The sequence below is a fragment of the Harpia harpyja genome, chromosome 6, assembly GCF_026419915.1.
Source record: "Harpia harpyja isolate bHarHar1 chromosome 6, bHarHar1 primary haplotype, whole genome shotgun sequence".
NCBI classification, from domain to species: domain Eukaryota; kingdom Metazoa; phylum Chordata; class Aves; order Accipitriformes; family Accipitridae; genus Harpia; species Harpia harpyja.
In genome coordinates, this window is record NC_068945.1 from 65790323 (window position 1) to 65805930 (window position 15608).

At 53.0% G+C, this 15608-nt stretch overlaps 1 protein-coding gene across 4 annotated transcripts in view; it reads right to left on the reverse strand.

Moving 5' to 3' along the window:
* The window catches only part of GATA3 (GATA binding protein 3), a 29439-nt gene extending 17569 nt beyond the window's left edge, over nt 1-11870 (reverse strand). The window contains exons 1-2 of one of the 4 annotated variants that reach the window (XM_052790060.1): nt 11749-11870; nt 2398-3014 (exon numbers count right to left, since the gene is read on the reverse strand). In XM_052790060.1, the coding sequence (XP_052646020.1) occupies nt 2398-2638 (241 nt within the window). In that variant the 5' untranslated portion in view covers nt 2639-3014; nt 11749-11870. Of the gene's footprint in view, nt 1-2397; nt 3459-3615; nt 3806-11748 lie in introns of those variants that run through there. The other 3 variants (XM_052790058.1, XM_052790062.1, XM_052790061.1) reach the window with 3 other exon arrangements.
* Nucleotides 11871-15608: the final 3738 nt, after the last annotated feature.

The window sequence follows — 15608 nt, forward strand, 5'->3', positions numbered from 1 at the left end:
TGGGACACGGAATTTGGCGAGCCCTGCTGCGCTCTCTCCCTCTTCCAGGCAATCCCACGCGGACTTTGAAGCGAAGATCCTGCGTGAAATTGCCAAGCCCCGGCTGCAGAAATCATTTTTTTTCTCTTAGCTGGAAAATAATTTCCCGAACGCAGCCGTGGGCTACAAACCCTGGGAATATTCTGGTCGAACGAAGACGACCAGAAGATGCCCACAGACGTGATAATAACCTTCCCAACAGAGCTGATGATAAACTTTGCAAACCGCCCAGTTTGGCTTTTTTTCTTCCATGAGGCTGCACGTAAATGTTCGACGGCTTTTTTCGTGGCGATATGGCACACGCAGAGAGTACCAACTGTCTCAAAAGAAACTCTCCATCCCCTTCTTATGGCAAGACACCCTTCACTTGTATTTTAAAATACAGACCTGGACTTCGCAAAAAAAGAAAAAAAAAAAAACCCAAACCACTAGATTTACGCAGTCAAACCTTTTTATCTTTGGCTAGAAACATTCTTAATGGATGGCACCTAATATTTTAAATTAATCTCTGCCCTTGCTAAAAAAAAAAGAAAAATATATCCAAAGAACCAAATCTACCCAAATCCACAGCAACTTCAGCAAATCGCTGTAAGCTGAAAAACACAGTTATTCAACTGGAAGAGAGCAAGTTAGTGCCTGCTAATAAAGCCCTGGAAACGCATTGACATCTGGAGAGCCTTAACCTCTGTAGGTATCGTGATACGTGTATAGAGACTGCTAAATATACAGAAGGAGAGATGCAAACACAGATCTAGAGAGCCACAGAGAGTTAAAGAGCTGGTGCAGCGTGGACATGTATGTTTGCATGGGAGCTTGTGTGTGTCTAGAAAATCTCCAAGCTAGTTTTCACCGTACCAGACATTTGTGAACAATACTGAAAGTAACTGCTCGAAAGGAAGGGGAGGTGGGTTATACGAATAGAAAGGGTCAAGATTCATTATCTTCTCCAGGAAGTAGCATAGTAAATAATATTCAGGCTAGATCAGAGAGACCGCATTTCCACTTTCTGCTGATATATTGGGAAAAAAAAAAAAGAAATGAAAAGAAAAGAAGGAAAGGACAAAGGCTGCTGATCCTTAGAAATAATTGTTTTAAAGGGACTAATAGCAGAACAATGCAGTTACTGAGCGGAGCCTAATGCAGACTCGCACTCAACAAGTAGCTGAGGGCTGGGAGCAGCCCCCTGAACCCGGCTCGGCTCCATCTCCACTCCCTCGTCCCACTTTTTTCTCCTTGATTTTGGGGTGATTTCCACTGCAAACCTCGGGCGTTTAGATTTCGCCACGTCAGAGGTCACTGTCCGGCTTCACAAATCAGCATCTGGGGGGTTTTGCCTCCTTTTTTCTATTTTTCTCTTTTCCCTGTTTTGTAACCATACAGGTAAACTCCAGCTACAAATACTGGCTCTCTCCGATTCTTCATAAAAGATGGCACCAAAGCACTCATGCCTCCGTGGACCTGGGCCCCGTCGGCCCCAGGTATTTCACCTCCTTTCTAAAACCTGTGACCCAGGAACAAAATTCACATTGCGGATCAATACCTTCCTGCAGGATCCTCAGGAAAACGCACCGGGTCTGACACCTCATTACACCAAGGGATTCTTTTTTTTTTTTTTTCATTCTTTCTTATTTTGAACACACGCCGTGGTGCGGCCCTGGGTGCATGTGCAAAAACTTTCGACCCGAGCCTAACGAGCTCACCAAGTGCGAATAAAATAGCCCAAGCGTGAGGACAGCAGGGTCGTTTTCACACCCCTGCTCTCCAGCTCGCTTTTCTTCTCCAGAGCAGCTTAATCGTGCAAAAACTAAACACCGTATGAAGACCCTAACTGTTAACCTAATGAAGGTGGGGGGACACGGACTAAAGCGAAAGAGAGAGGGAAAGAGGAAGAAAACAAGAGAAGGATTAAAGGGAAAGAAAGAGAAAGAAGGAGAGCAAGGGGGGGGAGGAGAGAGAAAAGAGAGGGAGGAGAGAAAGACGGCAAGAGAAAGAAAGTGAAGAAACGAGAGAAAGAAAGAGCAAGAGAAAGAAAGCGAGAAAGAAGTATAAAGAAAGAGACAGACAAAGAAATGGAGAAAGAAAGGAAAGAGGGGAAGAGAGAAAGAAAGAGAAAGAAAGATAAAAAAGAAATAGAGAAAGAAAGGAAGGAAGCTTGGATTTTGAATTATTTCCAATAAGCCAACCCCAAAATCCACCCGTGACGTAGTTTCCCCGCCGGCAGGAGAGGGTCTGCCCGACGGCAGCCGGCCCGGCGGGGCTCGGGGCAGCGCGGAGCCGCCGGCACCGGCACCGGCACCGGGAGCGGGGCCGCCCGTGGGAACCGGGACAGGGACCGGGGGTCTCGGTGGACACACTCACCGTGGTGGGCCGTGGGGTATCTCTGCACGGTGGCTCTCACGGAGTTGCCGTAATACGGAGGGACGGGGTTGCCTTGTCCGTCGATATTAAAAAGTACATCCACTTCCTCGGCGAGAGGATACTGCGTGGGGTCCATGTAGGTATGGCCAAGCGTGGGGTGATGCGAGTCCGGGTGCTGCCCATTGAGCACGGCCGGGTGGTGGTGGCTCACCCACCGCGGCTGGTCCGTGGAGACCTCCATCTTCCGCGCTCGCTGCTCCGCCGCTGCTCTTCCTCCTCCTCCTCCTCCTCAGCAAGGCGCGGAGGGCTTGAGATAGGAGGGGGAGACGGTGCTGGAGTGATGCGGGGGGGTGGGGGGGGGGAAAGTGCTCGGCGAGTTTGGGGATGTTTCTGGTTAGGTTTGTTTTAAAGTGGAGGGAGGGGGGGTATGGTGATAAACGATCGATTCCAAAAAAAAAAAAAAAAAAAGAGAGAGAAAAAAAGGGGAAAAAAAGAATATAATAAAAAAGGAAAAAAAAAAAAGAAAACAAACAAACTCAGGGAAAAAAAAATCTCTACGGAGTGAGATCCCCTCAGTATCTTCCGCTCTTTTGCAGATGTTTCTCTTCTTTGATCACCTGTAACGAGAAAGAGGAAAGGGAAGGAGCAGAGAGAGAGAGAGAGAGGCAGAGAGAGAAACGTGCTTGAGAAGTTCTGAACTTTAGCACCTGACTTTTTAGGCAGGAGAAAACCCATCCCATCCCTCGGCAGCCATCCCTGGGAAGCGCCTGCTCTGCCCTGGACCCACCTCTCCCCAGCGCCTCTTTCTCTTTCGCTCTCTCCTCTCCGGAGCCGAGCAGCTCTAACAGCGCTCCTGCCGCCTCAGCTCTTCCTCTTGCTCTTTTTTTTTTTTTTGGCTTTTTTTTTTTTGTCGTCGCGGTTGTTTGTTTATTTGTTTATTTTTTCCATTTGCACCTGAGAAGCTCCAGCGGCTTAAGCCGGTGAGAACTTGTGCCATTCGCTGCTCTGCAGCCTAGAGTCACTTTGGTTACTCATTAATTATTATGCAACCGAGAAAGGGGGGAAGAGGGGGAAAAAAAAAAAATCGAGGAGGGGGGTAAAGCGATGGAGAAGAGGGTGGGGGTGAAGGGAAGGACCGAGGAGAAAAGGAGGGGGGGGAGAGGAGAGAAGAAAAAAAAACAAAAAAGCGACAAGTTGCTAAAGAAATTCCGCACAAACCTTGGTGGAGAAGCAGTATGTGACCCAGGAGGGATGAAGCTGAAAGTGCTTGATCAGATCAGATTGTGCTCGCTCTCTCGCCCTATTTTTTTCCCTATTTTTTTTTCCTCCCTCTCTCTCTCTCTTTTTTTTCCCTTCCCCTCTCTCCCTTTTTTTTTTTTTTTTTTTTTTTTTTTTTTACAGGGAAGGCATTCTTTCTGAAAGGAGCAGGATGGCGCCAGCCGGCTCAGTGCTTACAGACAGCTGTGGCGAGACGCAACTTAAGGAGGTTCCAGTGTCATAAGCCCGGGGGAGGCGGAGCCTGTCCCCGCCTGAGGAGGGGACCGGCCGGCCGCACCGGCCGCCCCCGCCGCGCACCCCCGGGAACCCCCTTTTACCGACTTCTTTTAACCTTCCCCCCCCATCCCTTTTTTTTTTTTTTTGATTCTCCCTTTTTTTTAAGGGCGAAAATTAAGTTTGGGGTTTTTTTTTTTTCCCCAGTGGCCACTTCGGGAAGTCGTACGTGGAGGGGAGCGGATCGGTTCTCCCGCTGACACCCCCGGGGGGATGCCAAGAGGGACCGGAGCCCCCCCCCAGGAGCGGGGCCGGGGATGCGCCGGCAGGTGCAGGACCTGCGGAGGGGGGGGGGGGGGGTTGGCCACCTGAAATAAAGCTGCCTCTCCTCCTCCACCGGCGGGTGGAGAGCTGCTCCGCCTCATGAAGGATTTAGCCATTATTCTGATTTTGAAGGATATCAGCGCGGAGAAACGGCCGCGTTTGGAAACGATACGGCTTCGGGGGGGGGTTCCCCCCCCCCTCCCAGTTCCACTGGGACCCCCAGTGGGGCGCAAGCAGAGACGGGAAGGCTGGGGGGGGCTCGGGAAGAGGCAGCCCCCCCCCCATCCCCGGCCGAGGTGGGGCTGCGGGCGGGGACCCCCGGCCCCGGCGACCCCCCGCCGGCTCCGCGCCCGCAGCGCCGCCCGCCGCCCAGCGGGGGCCGCCGCCGCCGCCGCCGCAGCCAATGGGGGGAGAGCAGGAACTGGGGCGCCGGCCCCGGGAGGAGCTGATTGGCTGGAAGCCCGCGCCCCGCCGGCCCGGCCCGGCCGCTGTGTTGAGCCAGGGCATCCCCTAGCGGCCCCGCCGGCACCGCGGCGAGGCCCGGCCCGGCCCGGCCCGGCCCGGCCCGGTACGGTACGGTACGGTACGGTACGGTACGGTACGGTACGGCCTTGGCCTCCCCGCCCCGGGACACCGGCCAGGGGACAAGCCCGGGACAGGGAGACTGGCGGAGGGAGAAGGGGAGGAAGGGAGAAAGGGGGGAGAGAGGGAAGAGGGAAAAGAGAGAAAGAGAGAGGAAAAGGGGAAAGGGGGGGTTGGAGCGAGGAGAGGGGAGAGAGAGAGAGAAAGACAAAAGACGCAGAGAGAAAGGAAAGGTAGGCAGACAGACAGGAAAACAGGGAAAAAAGAAGGGGGGAGGAGAAAAAGGAAAGAAGGAAAGAAAGGAGAGAGAAAAACAACCAAAAAAAAGGAAAAGAAGCGAGAAAAGAAGAAAGAAAAGAAGAAGAAAGAAAAAAGGAAAAAAAAAGAAAAAAGAAGAAAGAAAAGAAGAAAGAAAAGAAAAAAAGAAGAAAGAAAAGTAAAAAGAAAAGAAGAAAAGTAAAAAGAAAAGAAAAAAGAAGAAAGAAAAGTAAAAAGAAAAGAAAAAAGAAAAGGGAACAAAAAGGAAAAGAAAGCAAAGAGAAGAGAAAGGAAAAGAAAAGAAGAGAAAGGAAAAGAAAAGAAGAGAAAGGAAAAGAAAAGAAGAGAAAGGAAAAGCAAAGAAAAGAAAAGAAGAGAAAAGAAAAGCAAAGCAAAGCAAAGAAAAGAAAAGAGAAAAAAGAAGGAAAGAATAAAAAAAAAGAACTAGCAAAAGTCACTTACAGGGTGCCTTTGGGTGCTGCCTCTCCGCACGCCGGCAAGAGACCGCCTGCCCGGCTGCGAGAGGAAGCGCCTCTCAGGCGTTTTTATACGGGGGGGCTCTAATTAAAAACCGGGGCTCGGCCGCGGCGGCCGCTGTTCCCGTCGCCGTTGCCGGGTGCCGCCGGGGCGGTCTCCGGTCGACGGGGCCAGCGCCGTTCCCCGCGGGCTGGGCACGACCTGCAGCCTGGAAATCCCTCCGATCCGTTCCGTTCCGTTCCGTTCCGCTCCCGGACGGACGGACGGCGGAGCTGAGCCTCCCCGACGGAGGATGCTCCGGCTCCTTGCGCCCATTTTAAACCCGGTTTTAAGCCCCCGGTACGGCCCATCCGCCGTTGGGCGTGGGGACAGAACAGCACCGCTGAGGTTTCATGCTTTCTCGGTGGGGATGCACATATATATGTTTGTTTTATGTAAAAAAACCAAAAACCCAAAGCCGTCTGAGGCAGGTATAAAAGCGAGGGAACCAGCCGTGCGGTGGGGTCGGTGCAGCCCAGCCGGGGTCGGGGGGGGGGGAACCGGGGAAACGTGCCCGGTTGGGAGCGTCTGGGGGGGGGCAGAGGTGGACAAACCGGGATGGGGGTGGCAGGTCCCCCCCCCCGGGACTGTCCCGGGCATCGGGGGAGGCAGAGGTCCCTTGCCCACCCCTCCTCCTTGGGGGGGCGGATTTCTTTGCGAGGAGGAGGACAGTAAAGAGGGGAGCATCCTCTACAAAGCGTTTAATTGTAGGCAAGAACACAAACTCTCCCCCCCCCCCCCGCCCTAGCTTTAAACGTTTTATGGACGTCAGAGCGAAGTGTCTCCCCGGGATTTGCCCCTGTATCCCCGCTCCCCAAATTTCTCCAGACCCTGCGGGCGAGGGTGTGGTCTCCAGCCCTTGGAAAAAGTCACTTTAAAAAGAAATCTGTTTTAACATCTGGATAAGGGGGGGGGGGGGGGCGTCTTAGTCCCTAGCTGGGATCTTTGGGCAGGTGAGCTGAGAGTCCCAAACCTCCCCCCTCCCGCAGTTACAGCCCTGGGACCTACAGCCGTGGGATCACAGGAGGGGAATTTCCATCTAGAGGTCACAAAATTGCTAAGCCATCGAGAAAACGTGCCTTTCCCCCTGTCCGGGGGTAGGGGGGAACTGCTTTCCTTCAGCTGTTTGGAGGGCGTGGAATGTTTAATGCAAAATAAAATTATTAAAGTTAAAAAATAAAATGAAATAAAAATAATAAAATAAAGTAAAAATAATAAAATAAAGTAAAATAAAATAATAATAAAAAAATATCAATAGCTACACCAAGTCTGGTCAGTGGAGGGGGGGGAAGAAGTGGCAACAGCCCTGAGGGCCCCGTCCTGCCCTGACAGGGCGGGGGGGGGGGACGACAGGGGCTGCCACGGCGGGACCCTGCGGGCTGCCAGCCCCTCGCAGCCACAGCCCCAATTTCGGGAGGAGGACACCCGCTTTCAAATCTAGTTTTCTCAGCTCGCCCATTGCATTTTCACCCCGACCTCCATAGACGCGATCTTCCTATCCCCTTCCCAGCCGGGAAAAAACGGTGGTGGGGAGGGCAAAAACACACACACACCCCCCCCCTCCAAAAAAAAAAGGGGGGGGGGAGCAAACCCATCATTTTTCCCCTCTCCTCGGATTAATCTGTGATCCCCGGGGGGTTTGCTCTGGCCTTGACCGTCCTTTTCCCAGGCTGTGGCTGCAGATCCATCACCTCGCCCCCCCCCCGGCAGCCCCCAGCAGGGTTTCCAGTGACAGCTCGGCGTTAATAGGAGCCCATTGTTGGAGCAATTAGCCCCAAGCTCGCCACCAGCCGCCAGATAAGGCTCGGGGGCTCGGGGGTTAATTCGGGGGGGGGGGCTCCCGCATCCCTCCTAGCTAGGGGAGGGATGGGGGGGGGGGGGAGGAAGAGAAAATGGGGCTAGCTCTGGCGCTGAAAGGTTAGAGGAAAGGCTTTTGACAAAAGTCACTGAAAGTCGTCGTCCATCCGTCCCCCCCCCCCAAAAAATCAAAACAAAAAAAAACCCCAAACTCGGGGAAATTGGGCGGTTACTCAGCCTACCCCTCCCCTAAAAATGAGCAGTCAAAGGGCACTAAAGCTGCTTCCCCCCCCCCCTTTTTTTTTTCTTCCAGGTCTTCCTATTAAAATAGATATCGGGGAGGTTTTTCTGGTGCCGGGACCCGGGGGCACCCGCTGCCTCCGTCCCCATCGGTGCCCACCGCTGCGACTGGCACCTCGGGGCGGGGACAGGCAGAAAAAGCCCCCCCCCTTCCCTTCTCTTCCCCCCCCCTTTCCTTTAGCCCCCTTTTAGACGACAATTGACTGAAAGCGGATTAAGTTACGTTTGCCGGGCTGGGTTTTTTTTTTTTACAGGGTACCAGAATAGTACAGGTAAAGCTGTACAAACAGCCGGGAGCGACGAATGGGAGGGTTATGGAGAGGACACGGCCCAGGGCAGAGCTCCGAAGATTATTTTTATTTATTCCCCCCCCCCCCCCTTGTATACAGCAACTTGCTTTCTCCCTCTCCGTTGCCATCTCCCTGGCTGGGCAGCCCCTCCCGGGGCACGGAGCCTGCCAGCCCCCGGTGTGAGGATGGCTGGGCCCTGGTAACGCTGCTGAGATAATCTCGGGTTAAACAAAGGCGGAGAGAAGAGGGAATATTTTGTTTTCTTTTTTTTTTTTTTCCTCCCCTTCGTGAATTAGGCAGGAATTATGATCTGTTTCCCCAAGGCCAACCCCCCTTCTCTTTATCAGTAAAAAGATAATCAGCATCCTTCCAGCTAGGGGCTAGCAAAATTAATAATAATAATAATAATAATAATAATAATAATAATAGTCCAAGAGAAAGAGAGACGGAGACACTAGACTGGCATTTCTGCGTCTCCCCTTTCTCATCCCATGTGAGCTTTCCCCTCCGCTTCGAAACCAGCCACATGGGAGGTTTTTCTTTTTTTACTCCTTTTTTTTTTTTTAAATACATGCATATATATTTCCATTCTCTTCTAGTAATTCATTTATCTCTCCTTCGCGAAGATCGGGAGGAAACATAAACACACGCACACAAAGAAATGCCTAGCCATGCAAATTCAGAGAGAACAAATCAACGTCTGATTACACCGGGTCCAATTTTTTCTCCCTTCGTGCAACACCACCACCCCCCCCCCGACAGACACACTTTTTTTTCAGCGTAAATGATGCTATTTGATTGGGGGGGGGGGGGGAAGAGAGGGGGAAAACCCTGCTCTGCCGAAGAGAAGAAATTCGAAGAATTAAAATTGGGAGGAGAGAAACTGGGAACTTTTCTTTCCCCTCCTCCCCCCGCCCCCCCCCCCCCCCCGCCTTCTTTGAAGCTGAGAGGAGGGCGACTGCCCCGGGACACTGCAGGAGTTAAAAAAAAAAAAAAAAAAGGTCTGAGAAAGATCAAAAACCGGCTCCGCAAGTCCCAGAGGCGACCTCTCCCCCCGACACATTCCCCAAACTGCGCGGCAGAGACGCGGAGGGGAGCCGGGCAAAGGGGAGAAGGGGGGGGGTGGAAGCCGTGTCACCCCTGTTGCCAGTGCCCCGTCCTGCTCCGGGATGGGAGGCAGAGTCCAGCTCCCTTCCCTCCCTCTTTCCTTCCCTCCTTCCTTCCCTCCGCGGGTTTCACGCTCAACCCGGTAAGTCTCTTTTTTCCCCCCACCCCCCCCTTTCCCTTTCCCAGCCAGCAAAGGGGTGGCTTGAAAAAGGGGTTCTCCTTCTCCCTTTTATTTCCCCCACCCTTTTTTTTTTTTTCCTCCTCTTTCCCCCCCCCCCCCCTCCAAGCTGGCCGGAGAGGTTCCCCGACCCGCCGCGGCACCGGGCATCGCTCCCGTCCGCCCGGCGCGGGGGTAGGGATGGGTCGGGCAGCGCTCCGGAAAGGCGATAAATTAAAAAATAAGAGAAGAAAACAAAATACAACCTAGAAATCCGCTTGAACAGCCACTCCAAATTAAGGTGAGGTTAAGGAAATGCGCATTAGCAAAAAAAAAAAAAGGGGGGGGGGAGGCGCGGGGGGGGGGGGAGTCGTTTTATTTCGGGTTTCTCGGCTTTGTTTTATCGCCCAGGACCGTTTTGGGCGATAGATTTGAAGGCGGATTGAAGCGAAGGCAAAGCATCTTGCGGGCTTTAAACTCGAGCCGCGCCGTTTTCCTCGCACCCCACGGAGAAGGTGAAGCTGCCGTCGCGTTTAATGACTTCCCCCCCCCCCCCCCCAAAAGCAGAAATTACCCTGGGACTTAGATAAAGCAACAAACACAAATGGCCAGGCGGTTAGCGTAAGAAGAGGCGGTAGAATTAACACCAGTTCCTTGGCGAGGTGCAGGGGCATATCCCGACTTCTCGGCATTAAAACCGGAGCGATTTACTCCGGGAAGCGTTCGGCTGCCGCTAGTTTAGAGCTGTCTCTGCACCCCCAGCACCCCCCAAAAATAAACCTCCCTGGTCCAAAGACATCCCCCCCCCCCCGCTCCGGGTGTGAACGGGCACGACACGGCCGCCTGGCACAGTGGCACACCCCGCTCCATAAATGTGGGACTCACATTTAAAAAAAAAAAAGAAAAAAGAAAAAAGAAAAAACATCCCCAGGGAGAAGGAAGCGCTTTGCCCCAGCCGGGAGCAAAGTGCCGGGGGGGGGGAACCCTTCCTTCTCTTCCCCCCCCCCCTTCCTTCCCAAGAGCCTATTTCTTCTTTTCCTTACCCACTCCCCCGCTGCCTGGACCCTCTCTGTCCCCCCCTGTCTGCCCAGGTGACGGGGGATCCCAGCCGGGGGGGGGACACCGGTGTCCGCCCGGCCCTGCCCAAGGCACCGCCGAGCCCCGGCAGCCCCACTCCGCACCTGCGGCCCATAAATAATAGAGAAAACAAGCAGGGCCGGTAGTTATTAATTATCCGGTTGCATTAAAATCCGTCACCAGGCGCTCGCTGCCTGTGTACGGACACGTGAAGGTAAGAGGAGCTGGGGTGGACGGATGGATGGATGGACGGATGGACGGATGGATATTTTCTCCCCTTTCTGTTTTGAAGATGCTTAATGACAGCTAACGCGCATTTCTGGGCAGCCCGAGCCATTTCCAGGCTCCGTCCTGAAATACCTCCCCCCAGTCCTGCGGGTGGAAAATTTTACTACAAGGGGGGAAGGAGGAGAGAAAGCCCTAAATCCAGGGATCCCGGGAAAGAGGAGAAACTCCCCTTTCGTCCTACGGCACCGAGTCCTGCCGGAGCCCGGGACGGCCCGGTCGGGCCCGCGGATTCCCCCGGGAAGAGCTGCCCGGCGGGCCCGGGAGCGGCGGGGAAGGGACCCGGGGGGGGGTCCGGGCCCGGATCGGAGCCATCTCCCTCCTCACCTCAGCCTGTCTTAACGGCACATCTCTCCTCCGCGGCTGGGGTAGCGGTGGTTTGGGTTTACGAGGTCTAAAAAGAGGAATATCTGCCGAAAGGGGCGGAAGATCGCCCTCATTAGATCCTATTAGAAGCACGGTATGCTTGTTAGATATTATATACTAGATACGTTTGAACATAAATAGATATAGTGCTAAATATGTAGCGTCTATTAGGCACGATGCAGCACAGATCGACCTGCCATCATCAAAATCAACATCGGTGGGTCTTATATGTGGGCACAGTATAGAAACGCAGACGTCCCGCTGCTCGCAGCCGCGCTAGCAGCCATCGGCACGGACACCGCTGTACACACAAATAGAAGTGATCCGCGTATGCGGCTCTGTATCTACAAAGGTATACGCACATAGGTAGGAAGCCGGCCACGGAAAGGCCCCGATCCCGCATATACAGATAAATCCCTTCCCGGCCTGAGATTAATATTTTACATCCCAGCTATGACAGCTCCGTGTCCCATCTCCCACCTCTGGCCATCCCAGCTTCACTCCTCTGCCCCTAACACCCGGGGGCAAAACACCTTTTTTCTCACTCTCTTCCCAAATTTCCCTTCGATCCCGGGTCGGGGAATGCCTTTCCCCAAGGTCACCGGGAAAACTCAACTCCCCCCAAACAATAAAGGGGGGGGGGGGGAGTCGGGTTGAGTTTCTGCCCTTTGAGCCGAGATCCCCATCCTAATTCCCTCCACGTGGAGAAGGAGGAGGCGAAGGAATTAAAAAAAAAAAAAAAGAAGAAGAAGGAGAAGGGTGGGGGGACCTACAGACACACAAATCGGAGTATTCACTGACCTGGGCAGATGCTTTTTGTTTTGTCCCGTTCCGCTGGAGCTCTCAGGGCAGCAGTGCGGGAGGAGCGGAGCGGCTGCTGCTGGCATGTCGCAAACTCCCACCCAGGGGGAAAACCTGGGGGAGCCGCATCCTCCAAACGCCCACCCGTGCCCTCCTCCTCCTCCTCCTCCTCCTCCTCCTCCTCCTCCTCCTCCTCCTCCTCCTCCGGGCTGGGCTGAAGATCAGAGCTCTTCCGGGTTGGGAAAGGGCAGAGAAAAAGTGAGAGAAATATGATGGGCCATTTCTTTACACACCCATCCCGGGAATCACATGGGGCGGGGAGGCGGGGGACCGACGGACGGACGGACGGACGGACAGGGGCAGGGCCGGGGGATGCGCCAGGTAGTGGGGCTCGCAGAGGTGTAAGTGTGATGTAGCCCGTCCCGGGAGCAACTGTCACTGCCGGGAGCCTACAACGCCTGGGAAGAGAGAGAGAAAGAGAGAGAGAAAAAAAAATTAAGCGTAAGATCATACAAATAACGCCGGGGCTCGCTCCGCTCGCATCGAAAGCTTTCGAGGAAAAGCGGTGACATTAGCTACCAGGGGCTGTTTCTTCTCCTCTGTCCTCCCTCCTCCTCGGGGGGGACTTTTCTTGACCCTATTCTTCTTTATTTTATTTAGTTTTAATTATTATTATTATTATTTTTTATGTGTGTCCGTGTAAGGTTCCAGGATCTGGACACACACACACAAAAAAAATAACCCACACGCATGCCCTGACACTCTGAGAACGGGGGGGTGACACTCTGAGAACCGGGGGGGTGACACTCTGAGAACGGGGTGGGGGGGACATGAAGACACTGTCCCCCGTGTCCTCTCCCCCCACCTTCACCTGCAGCCCCCCGCCCGCTCCCCAATCCCTCCTTCCTATGAAGACCTGGGGGCTTTCGAGGGCTGGGGAGGGCTGGGAGGATAAAAGACCCCCCCCCAAAACTGCTGTAGGGCCGGAGGAGAAGCCTGGGAGCCTTGCCCGGGGGATGCCCCAAATCTTGCAGAGATAAGGAGATGGAGGGACCGGCGGGGGGGGGGGGGGGCGCTGATTTTCCACATTTAACTCCCCCCCTAGTGTCACTCCCCCAAACCTAATGCTGCAGCCTCAGTGTGTGTCCCCCCCCCGCCTTGATCCACCGGTAGATTGGCTTGCAAGGAAACTTCCCCGCGGTTGGGAGATGTTCTTTTTTATTATCAAGGGTGTGTGCTCGTTTCTGCAAACGCCCCCTCCCCGGGGGGGGGTCCTGGAAGCAAAGCCGGACAAGACCCGGAGGACCAGCCCGACCACGCTGTTCTACCGGGGTGGGCAGCCACTTCCCGGGGTGGGAGAAGAAGTGGGAAGGAGAGAGAAAGTGGGGAGACCCCCCCCCATTTAACATCAAACCCCACATCCACCCCTGGCGTGAAATGCTCCCCACGGGAATAAAAACCAGAAGAGCTTTCTTACCAGAGCTAAACAAGGTGCGGGCAGGAGTCCCCAGGCCCCACGAGTGGGAGATCCACGCGTGCTGGGGGGGGGGGGATGCAGAGCCGCCCTCCCCGACCCGTCTCCGCGGTACCCGGCGGAGATCCCGCGCATCCCGGCAGCGCTGGGTCCCGGCGCAACCGCCGCTTCAGAAAAGGGGGGCGAAAATTGGTCACTTAGGGGAAAAAAAAAAAAAAATGTATATACCCTCCTGGTCCTGGAGGGATATTGTTTTTTGGGGATTTTTTTTCTGCTGACGTTGGGGGTTCGCTATCTCTGCTTCTAGAGTGACTCTGTAAGGTGAAAGGTAACGCGATCGCCTCCCAATTCTATCTTTAGAAAACACATTCAATTAAGGTAATAACTTAAAGCTCATTAGAGCTGCGAAGGGAGCCTTCCCGCCGCGAAACACCGATGGAAACAGTTCGGGCACCCCAACAGCGGGGGGAGGAGGGTTGAGCCCATCTTCCCTCGCCAAGAAATGTGGCTTTTGCTAGGGAAAAAAGCTTCGAAAATGAGTACTTTAGAGCCACGAGGCTTGTGTGGTTTGCACCGAGCCGAGTGGAGAAACCGGGGCTAAACCCTTGCAGGCTATGGGATAAAAAAAAGGAAAATACAGCTAAAATCACTCGGGGTGTGTGTTCCCCATCAGCGGACAGGAAAATCCCTGGAAACCTGCTCGCCACGATTTCTGCCCACCCCCCAAACAGTGCTGCGGGAGGGGGGACGAGATCAACGTGGAAGAAGATGTCGGATCCCCCCAAAACTGCCCAGAAAAAAAAAAAAAAAGGAAAGGGGAGGGTGAAAGAGCTGGATCTGGGATGTCTGAGCACATCGTGGAAGTGGGGACGAGATGGGGAAACGAAAAATCAAGGATCCTCCTGCAAAAACCTCCTAGGAAGCCCATGGAGATGGAGTCCTTGAGCTATTGTCTCCATTCCCCCGGCTGGGGTTTACTGGGGAGGGGGGGAAGAATTTGGGCAGAGGCGCAGGCGCATCCACACTCACACTCATACCCCTCCTCACCCCCCCTCATTCACCCCGCACCGTAAAGTTCATTTCCAGCTATGATGGCTGGTGATTCAAAGGTTAAACATAACTAATGAGGCTTTAAATGGCACCCGGGGTTTATCATAAATATCACAGACCTTCCTTGATGCCTGCAGTTTAGGTCCGAATATACGTTAAAAGCAATAGTCAGGTAGCCAGAGGTCATTTGAAAAAATGAATACATGCATACATATATACACACACACATGCATATTTTTTCCTTGTTTGTGTGTGTGTGTATATATGGAATATATATATGTGGAATATATATATATGGGGGGTGTGTATATTTATATTCCATATGGAATATATATATATATTTCTATTTTTTTCCTCGTGTTTTCCAAGTAACTGCGGGAGTCTGTGATTCTCAGAGTGCGTGTGGCTAATCCCACCTCTTGCTCTCCTCCTGGCACATATTTAGACGCGTATACATCGAAATAAATACCTACACACACACACACAATCGATTTCGGCTCCGCCTGAACCAAGATTTGCAGTCGGACCCTCCATAAATATAATCCATACGTTATTGTTAGTGATAACCGCTCCGCCGGCTGCAGAAAGGAGGTTAGGGATGTTTTATTCGCTATAATTAAACTGCCTTGTCTGCTCTGGAGAGAAAACCCACCCTTCTCTGCCCCCACCCCGGAGAAAAGTTGTCAATAATCAATAATTTCCCCCTCCCCGGCTGGGAAAACACGGTCTCAGATAGGTTATTTTTTAATATCATCGCTGCCATCTTCATTTCCAAGGAGGGGGAGAAAGCCCTCTTGTCTTGATCTCCCCAAATCAGCCGGTTTGGCATTGATCCTGTGCTTTGTGTGCGCAGAGTATATTCGCTTTAAAACGATTTCCATTAAACGCAGCCTCCTACATTGGTGGGATCGACCTAATGACTTTGTGTGAACGGTGGGGAGGGAGAGCGGGGCTGGGGGGAAACCTCGGAAATTAAAATCCACCCCCCCCTCCGCCCCGTCCACCTCTTCCATTCACCCAAACAGGGACTTGGAAATAAAGTCAAATCCAGAGCCCAACAAATAGCCCCAGCTGCAAATTCCTATCCATTACAGCCAAGGTGCAAAATATATTTATACAAATATATAAAGCACGTGGAAGTGGAGAATTTTAATTAAATCTTACTGCGGCTCTAACAACATCGAAGTGATATTTCATTCGGAGCCCGCCTCTTGCTTGTGTTTTATAGCGTTTTCTTGCCTCTGACTTTTTTTAAAATATTAGACGAGGTACAGAATTATAAATGACTCTTTCCTTATCTGTGCTGCTCACATATCCAGGATCAGAGGAGCTGATT